This window comes from Thalassophryne amazonica, chromosome 7 (genome assembly GCF_902500255.1).
Source record: "Thalassophryne amazonica chromosome 7, fThaAma1.1, whole genome shotgun sequence".
Taxonomy (NCBI): Eukaryota; Metazoa; Chordata; class Actinopteri; order Batrachoidiformes; family Batrachoididae; genus Thalassophryne; species Thalassophryne amazonica.
In genome coordinates, this window is record NC_047109.1 from 71,360,374 (window position 1) to 71,373,970 (window position 13,597).

The 13,597-nt window shown below is 42.4% G+C and overlaps 1 protein-coding gene across 1 annotated transcript; it reads left to right on the forward strand.

Moving 5' to 3' along the window:
• The first annotated feature begins 3,294 nt into the window (after positions 1-3,294).
• Positions 3,295-4,342, forward strand: zgc:198329 (uncharacterized protein LOC557409 homolog). Its single transcript, XM_034173646.1, has 4 exons — positions 3,295-3,500; positions 3,637-3,903; positions 4,019-4,205; positions 4,321-4,342. Exons 2-4 carry the CDS (start codon positions 3,642-3,644, stop codon positions 4,340-4,342), a joined length of 471 nt encoding a protein of 156 aa, XP_034029537.1. The 5' UTR covers positions 3,295-3,500; positions 3,637-3,641.
• Positions 4,343-13,597: the final 9,255 nt, after the last annotated feature.

The following is a 13,597-nucleotide window of genomic DNA, read 5'->3' on the forward strand; positions in this document are numbered from 1 at the left end:
TGATTGATCTCTTCTCTCTTCCACAGCATGTCTTTTTCCTGATTCTCTCCCCTTAGCCCCAACCAGTCCCAGCAGAAGACTGCTCGTCCCTGAGCCTGGTTCTGCTGGAGGTTTCTTCCTGTTAAAAGGGAGTTTTCCTTCCCACTGTCGCCAAGTGCTTGCCCATAGGGGGTCGTTTTGACCGTTGGGGTTTTTCTGTAATTATTGTATGGCTTTTGCCTTACAATATAAAGGGCCTTGGGGCGACTGTTTGTTGTGATTTGGTGCTATATAAATAAAATTGATTTGATTTGATTTGAACTCTGTTGTGATTTGGCGCTATATAAAGGAAAATAAATTGAAATTGAAATTGAGGTTGCTGCAGACCTGACAGAATTAATCAGTCTGTCCATCTGACACAGCAGATTCAAATCTGGACATTTTCTGTATGCATGTGACCCAAACCCAGAATTAACATGTTCTCACACAGGACAAAACAGCAGAATTGTGTCTCACACAGGCCAAAATTTAAAAAAAAGGAAAAAAAGAAACTTGATCTAATGTGAACACTGTCACAGTGCTGGAATATTGTACTAGTTAAGCACCTTCAGAAAAGCATATTGACAACAAATTCATTTTAAAAAAATTAAACAACTGAAAACAGATTAAACCTTCAATAAAGACTTTCATAAAAGCCAAGAAATTTTTCCTTTGTCAATACTTAAAAAAATGTAGTAAAACTGTAAACAGATTTTCCCCAGAAGGCAGCTGTCCTCCATATACTCGTATATATAAAACCCCTGGCAAAAATTATGGAATCACCGGCCTCGGAGGATGTTCATTCAGTTGTTTAATTTTGTAGAAAAAAAGCAGATCACAGACATGACACAAAACTAAAGTCATTTCAAATGGCAACTTTCTGGCTTTAAGAAACACTATAAGAAATCAGGAAAAAAAAATTGTGCCAGTCAGTAACGGTTACTTTTTAGACCAAGCAGAGGGGAAAAAATATGGACTCACTCAATTCTGAGGAAAAAATTACAGAATCATGAAAAACAAAAGAACGCTCCAACACATCACTAGTATTTCGTTGCACCACCTCTGGCTTTTATAACAGCTTGCAGTCTCTGAGGCATGGACTTAATGAGTGACAAACAGTACTCTTCATCAATCTGGCTCCAACTTTCTCTGATTGCTGTTGCCAGATCAGCATTGCAGGTTGGAGCCTTGTCATGGACCATTTTCTTCAACTTCCACCAAAGATTTTCAATTGGATTAAGATCCGGACTATTTGCAGGCCATGACATTGACCCTATGTGTCTTTTTGCAAGGAATGTTTTCACAGTTTTCGCTCTATGGCAAGATGCATTATCATCTTGAAAAATGATTTCATCATCCCCAAACATCCTTTCAGTTGATGAGATAAGAAAAGTGTCCAAAATATCAACGTAAACTTGTGCATTTATTGATGATGTAAGGACAGCCATCTCCCCCGTGCCTTTACCTGACATGCAGCCCCATATCATCAATGACTGTGGAAATTTACATGTTCTCTTCAGGCAGTCATCTTTATAAATCTCATTGGAACGGCACCAAACAAAAGTTCCAGCATCATCACCTTGCCCAATGCAGATTCGAGATTCATTACTGAATATGACTTTCATCCAGTCATCCACAGTCCACGATTGCTTTTCCTTAGCCCATTGTAACCTTGTTTTTTTCTGTTTAGGTGTTAATGATGGATTTCGTTTAGCTTTTCTGTATGTAAATCCCATTTCCTTTAGGCGGTTTCTTACAGTTCGGTCACAGACGTTGACTCCAGTTTCCTCCCATTCGTTCCTCATTTGTTTTGTTGTGGATTTTCGATTTTTGAGACATATTGCTTTAAGTTTTCTGTCTTGATGCTTTGATGTCTTCCTTGGTCTACCAGTATGTTTGCCTTTAACAACCTTCCCATGTTGTTTGTATTTGGTCCAGAATTTAGACACAGCTGACTGTGAACAACCAACATCTTTTGCAACATTGCGTGATGATTTACCCTCTTTTAAGAGTTTGATAATCCTCTCCTTTGTTTCAATTGACATCTCTCGTGTTGGACCCATGATTCATGTCAGTCCACTTGGTGCAACAGCTCTCCAAGGTGTGATCACTTCTTGTTAGATGCAGACTAATGAGCAGATCTGATTTGATGCAGGTGTTAGTTTTGGGGATGAAAATTTACAGAGTGATTCCATAATTTATTCCTCAGAATTGAGTGATTTCATATTTTTTTTTTTCCCTCTGCTTGGTCTAAAAAGGTAACCGTTACTGACTGGCACAATTATTTTTCCTGATTTCTTGTAGTGTTTCTTAAAGCCAGAAAGTTGCCATTTGAAATGACTTTAGTTTTGTGTCATGTCTGTCATCTGCTTTTTTCTACAAAATTAAACAACTGAATGAACATCCTCCGAGGCCGGTGATTCCATAATTATTGTCAACGTCTTAGTTAGTTTTAGTTTCTGAAATATTTTTGATGTTTTTTTTTTATGTTGAGACAGCTCTGAAGGATTTATCAAGTGGATTTACTCCAAAGAATTTATTTTTGCCTGAGTGAGATAACTTGGATGTGTTGAATGACACAGAATGTTAATTAATATGACAGCCTGTTGACATGTTGGGAGTTTATATAATCGAATGATTTACAGGGCCTCTGTGTTGATGTACACAGCTTCACTTACATGCAAATAATCAGAGTATTCCCTTCTGTAACTCAGCTATTTGTGGCTACATTAGTGTTTAGTGTTTTCTTTTCTATTTTTTTTAATGAAATCTAAAGTGATTTTCTGGATTTTAATGCTTTTATGTTTTGTAAGTAGCCTGTTATGTAATTTTGCACAGATGCAATAAATAGGTTTAGTGGAGGTAATAATTAACTGTGTACCAAGTATTGATGACATGTTTCATTTTATTGCCTATAAACTCTTGATTGCTGCTTGCATTGTTGTACAAACACAGAACAGACAATCTGGTAACAACAGGATAAGCAACACACCATGGACTACATATTTTTCAGGGCCGTGTTTGTGCTTCTAACTTTTGGTAAGAAACATATTTGATATAAAGGTCTATTCATGTGTAGTGGAAGTGCACTTTGTGAAACACGGCTGTGTGTAGTCTTACACTAATTGGTATAAGCTCCTCTTTTTGTCTTCAGCAGGCTTTTGCTGTGGAACCGGTGTGATCACAGTTGATTTTCATCTCGGAGTAACAGGAGAGAGTGTGACCTTCAGGACATCCGTGAAACCACCAGCTATTCCTTTTGTGGCAGTAACATGGGACTTCCAACGACAACATTAATATTATAACATCAAGTGGTACTGATGTGGTGGGAGACGGCTATAAAAACAGGGTCAGCCTGAACAGGTCAACTGGATCTCTGGTGCTCAGAAACGTAACTGAGAAAGACAGTGGTGAATATGAACTGATCATTATTAAAGCAAAAGCAGAGCAAATTCATGGGATTAAGAAACTGGAGGTGCACAGTGAGTTATCTGACGCATTTGAAATGGCAGGAATCCAAATAAATAAGCATTGTTAAACCAAGATGATATTGTGAACACACTTTTTTTTAAATAAAGCCTTTAAATAAATGGTCACTTTTTATTTATTTGCGCACAGGCAAAATGTCCGTGCCCACTGTGTCCTGTCACACAAATTTAATAGAGGGCAGCTCTGTCAACATCACCTGTGATGCTGAACACTCCTCTGCCCAAGTGTGGATGAAGGATGGCAAGCCTCTGGACTCGGGAGATAGATTCACTTTGTATGACGGCAACAGAGTGCTGTCCATCAGCCCTGTGGACAGAACAGACACTGGACAGTTTGTTTGTAATGCCAGCAACATATTCAGCTTTGAAACAGCCTCATGCAAATTTAATGTCAATTGTGAGTATTAAGTTTTTGAGTATTAAGTTTTTGCACATTAATCCACTATGACAGTTAACTTTAAAGCACCTTGTCATAATCGTGTTGATCTTTGTCTTCTTCACCATCTGTCCAGATGGCCCTGACAAGCCAATAATCACGCAGGAGCCAATTGGTGCAGAGCTTGAAGAGGCCGTCACGTTGAGCTGCTCTGCTAACTCCTTACCAGGCGCTACATTTACCTGGACATTCAAAAACCAAAAAATTAAAGGCCCGGTCTACGAAATCTATGAGATGGAGGAGAAGCACCTTGGGCAGTACACGTGCATCATATTTGATCATCATTTTCCTCACTGTTTGGCTTTTACTTTGTAAGTTTACAAATGAAAATTACAAAATTGCATATGTGTGTGTGTGTTTGTGTGTGTTCTTCTTCAGACTCTTTCTGTTCCATCAGTAGTTCCATGATGGTTTGCACACTCCTGACCTTGGTGGGGCGGATGTTGGTTTATCAACTGCATTTTCTCAGTTGGAATTGATTGTATGACTGTAAGGAATTTTAACCCTTAATTGTGTTTATATTTAATATAATTCTGTTGTATTTGACATTCTTCAACATTTTATGTACACATACAGGGATGGGCAGTCTCTCCATACCTGCTCCCGCTAGGGGTCACCACAGTAGATCATCCTTCTCACCCTGTCCTCTTCATCTTCTTCTGACACACCAACTTGCATGTCTGCATCTGCATGTTCTCCTTCACCACATCCATAAACCTCCTCTTTGGCCTCCCTCTTCTCCTTGTCTCTGGTGGCTCCACCCTCAGCATCCTTCTCCTGATATACCCTGCATCTCTCCTCTACACCATTATGATCTACTGTGTTTTCTGGATGGTATGATAAACTGGAGGCTGAGTCACATCTGTCAAAAATCATGCATATGTCACATCAGTCGATAAGCAAACCTGCCAACATTGAAGGAAGTCTTGGGGTACCAATTTGTGCATGGAGGGGAATCAGGTCATGTACGTGTGTGTGGCCAAAAACAAAAAATACAAAAGAATATAAGACTGTATATTTGAACAGCTGATTTATTTATCATCAGAAAAGTGTCTGTATGTGCGTGTACCTGAACTAAAAAACACCAGAGCCACTTATTGTAACTCTGACCAAACCCTGAGAAAAATTGCTGACTTAATGAAATTCTTACTATAAGCATGACCTTGAAGGAAAAAATCATTTCTGACAGTGTGCAACTGAAATAAAGAAATCAATCAAACTAATAGGAACAAAATAAATGAAACCTAGTCTCAAAACTTTTTTCCCGATTTTTAAATGCTCCATCCCGCTTCTAGATGTTTCTTACTAGGTTTTAATTAGTTGACATGAATAGAGTTCAGGTATCAATCAATCAACAACTTTATTAATCCCACAAGGGACAATTTCATTAGTAGTAACTGCACTCAGTTTAAGGACTGATATTTTTGTGGACTGGGCAGTGGTTTTTATGATGTGTGGCTTGGGTGCACGTATTAAAAATTGTGATGGTTCCATGGTTACTAAGTCTAAATCTGTGATAGTGAGCACTTCTCCTTTGCTGAGTGGGACTTGCTGTGGTTTCTCTCCTCCAACAAACACTCCATTTCTTCAGCCACAACAAGGAATTAAAGTATTTTCAGATGTCATTTTCCAAAATCAGGATGCTTTATGTGGATAGGTTTCCTCCGGCTGTGATGATGAATCAGACTGAAACGAACAGGTAAGATTAAGACTTTATATTTTCTCTGTGTGGAAACAGTCTGTTCACATGAGGACTGCAGCTTTCAGTTAATCAATGGATAGCATTAATGGATGTATTTTGACTGAGTAAATTACAAGAAACGTGTGTAAACAATCGCGTAATTTACTGACAATTCTTGAGCCATACGCTGGCATACGTCGAAAATATTATGTATGCCCAAACTTTTTCGAGGTACTCGGCATATTATGACATATATCAGTGTGCTTGAATGTGCTCTCAACTTATAAAAAACTTACCCATGACTTATTAGATGTACACCCGCGTATGCCAAACGTTTTTAATATGGTCGGCATACGCTGGCTAAATCATCAAGATGCATTTGGTTGAATACGGCGAAACAGCTCGAATTAACAAACCACAAAACACTGCCGCGATGGGCAGGCATGCACGATCCCGGTGCGAGGGTTCGTGCACGCGACGGTGTCTTTCGAGCAGGAACACAGTGCGAGGTGCACGTGCCGATATGGATTAAATAAAAAATGGAAACCAGCTGGTACCTGTGGAACCACATTGCGCCGCTTATGTGGAAAAAATAAAACATAAAAACCAGCTGGTACCTGTGGAACCACATTGCACCACTAATGTGGAATTAAAAAAACAAAAAACAACAACATACTACCCATCAGATTCGTACCTGCACTTTACTAATTACCAGCCCAAAACTACCACTGAGCTACCATCACTGGCCCGTAAACATAGAGATGGACGTATTTAAAAACAAACAAACAAACAAAAAAAACATACACCATAAAAAAAACACAGCATTTTATATTGAATCCCTCTTATCAAGCGGGCAATACAAATATGATCCGTGTGTTCCTCTGTAGATGGCCCATGGTCACAGACATACAGTCATGAAATGACATGAACGAGAAGCAGTTCACTCTTCTCATTTCCACATCTGCTGGCATGTGTCCAGCCAGCCCGCGCGTGTCCTGCCCGCATGCGTGTGTTGTGGACAGCGCGCCAGAACTGACACCGCGTCATATGGAACGGAGCTCACGTGGGTGACGTGAAAGTCAGATTGCCCGCTGCATGTTCTGATCTGATGGTCCGTTTCAGCCTGGAGGCAGCCTGCCAATGGGCTGCAGCAAGGGAGCGTGCGCACGCTCGCTGCAGCCCACAACATATATCACCACCGTGATATGTGTTTTTATTTATGTCCACGTGATGACAGCAGACACACGGCATCACAGTAGGCAGTTGTTAGTCCTGTTCAGCTGGGATGTTCAGAATGACATATCTCCACAGCCGCTGCAGTGGGCAGACACACCTCCTGTCAGTTCAGTGTACACACCAAAGCCACACTCGTGGTGAACTTAGACAAATTTCACTGCCAGCACGACAGTAATTCTCTGCAGACTATTGTCATGCCAAGAGCGCGAATGGCCACACATTTTCTAAGTGCCAAACGAGCGGTGTTAAATGTTTGTGCGTGTCAGCTGGAATTTGGCCGACACCTGCCGTGAGAGGGGTCAATGGGTTCGCACAGTGCACACTTTGTCTTTCAGTCACTGGTGTGCGCAAATAGTTGTAGCAACAAGTGTATGAGGCGTTTGAGGCAGGGACGATTTTACATGTTTTGCACACGATTCCTGCTTCATGCGCACTTCAACCAAACTTCGCACTATGTGTGAAGGGGCCCAAAACAATGTCCACTTTTCATAAGTAGAGAACAAAAAGAAAACCTAATTACATTCTAGGCTTACTATCAATCATTTACAAAGCTTTTATGGATGTAGTGGAAAATGGACCAAAGGACAAGGCATTTCAGTTCATTCATTTATGGCTCATGCATGAAGTAATCTCAGAATAGGACATGTACCTAAAAGAAATCCTACGTTCTCTGTTTACCCCTCGATTTTTATGCATACGCAATATTACAAAATACATGCTCAGAATGGGTACATGCTCAGACCATCACAAAGGCACAAGCTGAGCGGACATACTATTTTGCTGTGACTGGTTAAAGTCTTCTTCTTTTGCTTTTTGGCTTTTTGTGCTGTATACAATAGAGCGTTTTTTTTTTTTTGCTTATGTTTGAGTGATATATCATACCAGCATGCTTTAATGTCAAAATGCATGCCTGGGATGAAAGCTGCATACAGGTTGGCAGGTTTGTACAATTCGCATTTTTCCAGGCATAGAGAGGCAACTACCATCTTGTAAACTTACGAGGTCTATTAGAAAAGTATCCGACCTTATTATTTTTTTCAAAAACTATATGGATTTGAATCACGTGTGATTGCGTCAGACAAGCTTGAACCCTCGTGCACATGTGTGAGTTTTTTCACGCCTGTCGGTTGCGTCATTCGCCTGTGGGCAGGCTTTGAGTGAGCACTGGTCCACCCCTCCCGTTGGAATTCCTTTGTCTGAGAACTTCCTGAGAGACTGGCGCTTTGCTTGATCAAAAATTTTTCAGAAACTGTAAGACACATCCAAGTGGACACCATTCAAGAAATTCAGACGGTTTTTGGTGAAACTTTTAATGGCTGATGAGAGATTAAAGAGTGTTACTATTGCTTTAAGGACAGCCTACGGCGCCGGACGGCGCGTGGCGCCCCGAGCCGCCGTCGTCAGCCTGTTTCGAGCTGAAAACTTCAAAATTTAAGTCTCTGTTGACCCAGGACGTCGTGAGAGAGCAGAGAAGTTTCAGAAGAGGTCGGGATCAGCAGTTTATCCGGACATTCCACTGTTAAAAGAGATTTTGTAATGAAAGACGTGCGGACGGATTCGCGCGTCGGCACGCAGCCGCTCATTGCACGGCGCCAGAGCAAAACACCTCCGTTGGAAGTCTCACAGGACAAGTTTGAACATGCCCAGCTGTTAAACAATTCTCGGATACTCACTCGACTGAAAGCCATTGAAAACCGCCTGAATCTTACGAATGGTTATCAACATGGAGGTGTTTTTCTGTGGCGCCGTGCGATGAGCGGCTGCGTGCCGACGCGCGAATCTGTCCGCACGTGTTTCATTACAAAATCTCCTTTAACAGTGGAATGTCCGGATAAACTGCTGATCCCGACCTCTTCTGAAACTTCTCTGCTCTCTCACGATGTCCTGGGTCAACAGAGGCTTAAATTTGGAAGTTCTCAGCTCGAAACAGGCTGACGACGCCGGCTTGGGGCGCGGAGTGCCGTCCGGCGCTGTGGGCTGTCCTTAAAGCAATAGTAACACTCCTTAATCTCTCATCAGCCGTTAAAATTTTCACCAAAAACCGTCTGAATTTCTCGAATGGTGTCCACTTGGATGTGCCTTACAGTTTCTGAAAAAATTTTGATCAAGCAAAGCGCCAGTCTCTCAGGAAGTTCTCAGACAAAGGAATTCCGATGGGACGGGTGGACCAGTGCTCACTCAAAGCCTGCCCACAGGCGAATGACGCAAACGACAGGCGTGAAAAAACTCACGCATGCGCACGAGGGTTCAAGCTTGTCTGATGTAATCGCATGTGATTCAAATCCATATAGTTTTTGAAAAAAATAAAAAGGTCGGTTTCTTTTCTAATAGACCTTGTATACCCTTGTATCTCGTGTACCTTCACCATCGCTACTCCTTGCGACCTCAGCATTCCACTGTGCTGTCTCATTTATACACATGTACCCCATCTTGCATCTACTTAATTTAGTTGCCCTTTTCTCCAGAGCGTACCTCCACCTCTGCAGGCTCATCACAACCTTCTCCGTGTTCTCACTTCATTGTAAAAAAAAAAAAAGAATTTACAGCAATAGATTTTGAGTCACACTTGAGGTGTGACTCAAAAATCACACCTCAAGTGCCTCAAGTGGAGGAGTTTAAGTATCTCGGGGTCTTGTTCACGAGTGAGGGACAGATGGAGCGTGAGATCGATAGATGGATTGGTGCAGCATCTGCAGTGTTGCGGTCGCTGTATCGGACCGTCGTGGTGAAGAGAGAGCTGAGTAGGGGGGCAAAGCTCTCGATTTACCGATCGATCTACGTTCCGATCCTCACCTATAGTCATGAGATTTGGCTCATGACCGAAAGAACGAGATTGCGAGTGCAAGCGGCCGAGATGAGGTTCCTCCGCCGGGTGGCTGGGCGCTCCCTTAGAGATAGGGTGAGGAGCTCAGTCACTCGGGAGGAGCTCGGAGTCGAGCCCCTGCTCCTCCATGTCGAAAGGAGTCAGTTGAGGTGGCTTGGGCATCTTTTCCGGATGCCCCCTGGACGCCTCGCTGGAGAGGTGTTCCGGGCACATCCCATTGGGAGGAGGCCCCGGGGAAGACCCAGGACACGCTGGAGGGACTACATCTCTCGGCTGGCTTGGGAACACCTTGGGGTTCCCCCAGAGGAGCTGGGGGAGGTGTGTGTGGATCGGGAGGTCTGGGCGACTTTGCTTGAGCTGCTGCCCCTGCGACCCGACTCCGGATAAAGCGGAAGAAAATGGATGTCACAATGAAGTCACAATGAAGACGTTCTTCCAAATGTTATAAATCATGCTTTCATCTCATGTTGTTCAGCTGTGAACAGCATAATATTTCATATCAGTTAGTGTTGTGGCCTGATAATGTCTTATCAAACTATCACCATAATAAATGTTAAAATTAATATTCCACACCTGATACTGCGTGTTATTGAGTAGATTGTGTGTAGTTGCAGTGCATCTGGAAAGCATTCACAGTGCTTCACTTTTTCCACATTTTGTTAAGTTACAGCTTTATTCCAAAATGGAGTAAATTCATTTTTCCTCTCAAAATTATAATCACAACACCCCATAATGACAACATGAAAAAAGTTTTTTTTTTAATTTTTGCAAATGTATTAAAAATTAAGAACTAAGAAATCACATATACGAGGTCTCTTAGATAATAAACCGACCCTTTTATTATTTTTTTTAACTATATGGATTTGATTGACATGCGATTACACCAATCATGCTTGAACCCTCGTGCGCATGCGTGAGTTTTTTCACGCGTGTCAGTGACGTCATTTCCCTGTGGGCAGGCCTTGAGTGAGATGTGGTCCCGCCCTCTCGGCTGAATTCCTTTGTTTCACACGCTGCTCGAGACGGCGCGCGTTGCTTTATCAAAATTTTTTCTGGACCTGTGAGGAATATCCGAGTGGACACTATTCGAGAAATTAAGCTGGTTTTCTGTGAAAAGTTTAACGGCTGATGAGAGATTATGGGGTGTTTCTGTCGGTGTAAGGACTTCCCACGGAGCGGGACGTCGCGCAGCGCTCCCAGGCGACGTTGTCTGGCTGTTTCGAGCTGAAATCATCCTAATTTAAGGTTCTGTTGACCCAGGACGTCGTGAGAGAACAGAGAAGATTCAGAAGAGGCCGGCATGAGGAGTTTATGTGGACATTCCACTGTTAAAGGTCATTTTGTAATGAAAGAACATGCGCGCAAATTCGCCGAGTCGTTTCCGTGACGACGACGCAAATCTGTGTGCGCCGCGACCAGAAAAACACCTCCGTGTTGAAGACCATTTGTAAAATTCAGGCGGCTTTTGATGGCTTTCAACAAGTGAGTAACTGAGAAATTGTTTAACAGCTTGGGCATGTTCCAACTTGCCCGTTAAGATTTCCAACGGAGGTGTTTTTCCTGCCGCGACCCCCCGCGGTCGGGTCCAGCCCGACATGCGACTCTGCCCGCACGTTCTTTCATTACAAAATGACCGTTAACAATGGAATGTCCGAATAAACTCCTCATGCCGACTTCTTCTGAAAGTTCTCTGTTCTCTGACGACTTACTGCGTCAACAGAGCCTGAAATGTGGAAGTTTTCAACTTGAAACGGCGAGACGCTGCCGCCTCGAAGCGCAGATCGCCGTCAGGCGCCGTGGACCGTCCTTAAAGCGACACTACCAGACCAAAATATCTCATCAGCCGTTAAAATTTTTACCGAAAACCAGCTGAATTTATTGAATGGTGTCCACTCAGTTGTGCCTTACAGTTTTGAAAAAATTTTTATCAAACAAAGCAACAGTCTCTGAGCCATTCCTAAACAATGAAAAAAATCGACGAGCGTGTGGACGACTCCTCACTCAAAGACTGCCCACAGGCAAATGACGTAACCGACAGGCGTGAAAAAACTCTCGCATGCCCACGAGGGTTCAAGCATGTCTGATGTAATCACACGTGATTCAAATCCATATGGTTTTTGAAAAAATAATAAGGTCGGATACTTTTCTAATAGACCTCGTACGTAAGTATTCACACACTGCTCAATGCTTATTGATGCACCTTTGGCAGCAATATGATGCCACAAGCTTAAGCCTGGTTCACACGGCAAGATCTTAAAATTATCTGTAGGTTTCTCAAAACCTGAGAGACCACACACATGGAGCTAAAAAAAACCCCATAGATCTAAAAGGTTTGGTCATACAGTGTGTGGTGTGCAGCCACAAGGTGAAGTCAACACACCATACACAAACAGATTTCACACACGAACATTCCCAGGTCAGACAGGAAATCTTGAAAAATCTCTCAAGATTAAATGTAACTTCAGAGTAAACAAACAGAGATAGTTTGTGGACTATTTAAAATGGGAAGGGAAAAAACAATACAAAAAGAAAAAAAAAGGCATTCTTTAAAGGAGTGGAGACAGCGTGACCAACGGACTTTCTGGTAAGTCAGAACAGCTGTTTTGATTTTATTTTCCACTCCGTGCATTAGTCACCTTGCTTTCTGATTGGCTACATGTCACATTCAGCACGCTGCGTGCTCGTTTGTGGTCGGGGGACACAACACATGCTGCAATATCGGGCCAAGAGAATCCAACATGTTGAATATCCCCAATTTGCGATCAGAGCGCTCCTGACGTCCTTCCGAACAGATCAGAGCGCTCTGAACACACCACACATGGCAAAAATATCTGATAACATTATCTTTAGCGCCATCATGATTGTCGGGGCGTCCTTAAGATTGTTGGAAGGGGAAGATCGGGTACAATATCGGCCTAATTATCTTGCCGTGTGAACCAGGCTTTAGCTGGCCTACATGGTAAACTTTGCTGAGTAAAATATACTCTGTCGGTGTAACAGTATATCTTCTCCCTGGAAATCTCCCTGCCCCCACCACCCCTGAAAGGCAACATTCCAACAGGAATTAAAGCTTACCCAAACCTTGATAAGGCCCAGTCAGGATAGATCAACCTTTAAACGCTATATTTCATGGATGTTTTATGGTCCCAGATGAAGCTTAGTTAGATTGATGGAGAACGATATTGGTATTTTGAAGTATGTAGCTATAGCTATATACAATGGTTTCTGAAGTATCTTTAATCCCCCTTCCAAATATACTCTACAAATATATGGATCTGATTGACAACCTGAAATATGACAGAACATCTGGCCATGATGAGGTGGGCAGTAAGATATCATGACCAGTGTAACAGTATATTTCCTATTCTGAAGTATCTTTAAATCCCCCTTCAAAATATACTCTACAAATATTTGGACCTGATTGACAACCTGAAATATGATATAATATGTCCATAATGGGGTGGGGGATAAGACATTGTGACCTGGATACCTCCCTGATGTCAAGAATTCTGTACTATATATTGCCAAATTCAAACTCTCTCCACAGAGGAATGCTGGAGCTCTGACAGAATGACCATCTGTTTCTTGGTCACCTCCCTGACTAAGGCCCTTCTCCCCCAATCACAGGTGGCCAGCTCTAGGAAGAGTCCTAGTAGATCTGAACGTCTTCCATTTATGGATGATGGAGGCCACTGTGCTCATTGGGACCTTCAAAGCAGCAGAAATGTTTCTGTACCCTTCGCAAGATTTGTGTCTGGAGACAGTCATGTCTCAGAGATCTCCAGACTATTCCTTTGACTTCATGTTTAGTTTGTGCTCTGACATGCACTGTCAACTGTGGGACCTTATATGTAGACAGGTGTGTGTCTTTCCAAATCAGGTCTAATCAACTGAATTTATTCTAAGTGGACTCC

What these genes read in the sequence shown, in the direction of transcription:
- zgc:198329 (XM_034173646.1), top strand. Translation starts at nt 3,642, where the DNA reads ATGTCCGTGCCCACTGTGTCCTGTCACACAAATTTAATAGAGGGCAGC. An exon ending in ATGCAAATTTAATGTCAATT is followed by an intron (nt 3,904 to 4,018) that starts GTGAGTATTAAG and finishes CCATCTGTCCAG; the next exon opens with ATGGCCCTGACAAGCCAATA. An exon ending in AAGCACCTTGGGCAGTACAC is followed by an intron (nt 4,206 to 4,320) that starts GTGCATCATATT and finishes GTTCTTCTTCAG; the next exon opens with ACTCTTTCTGTTCCATCAGT.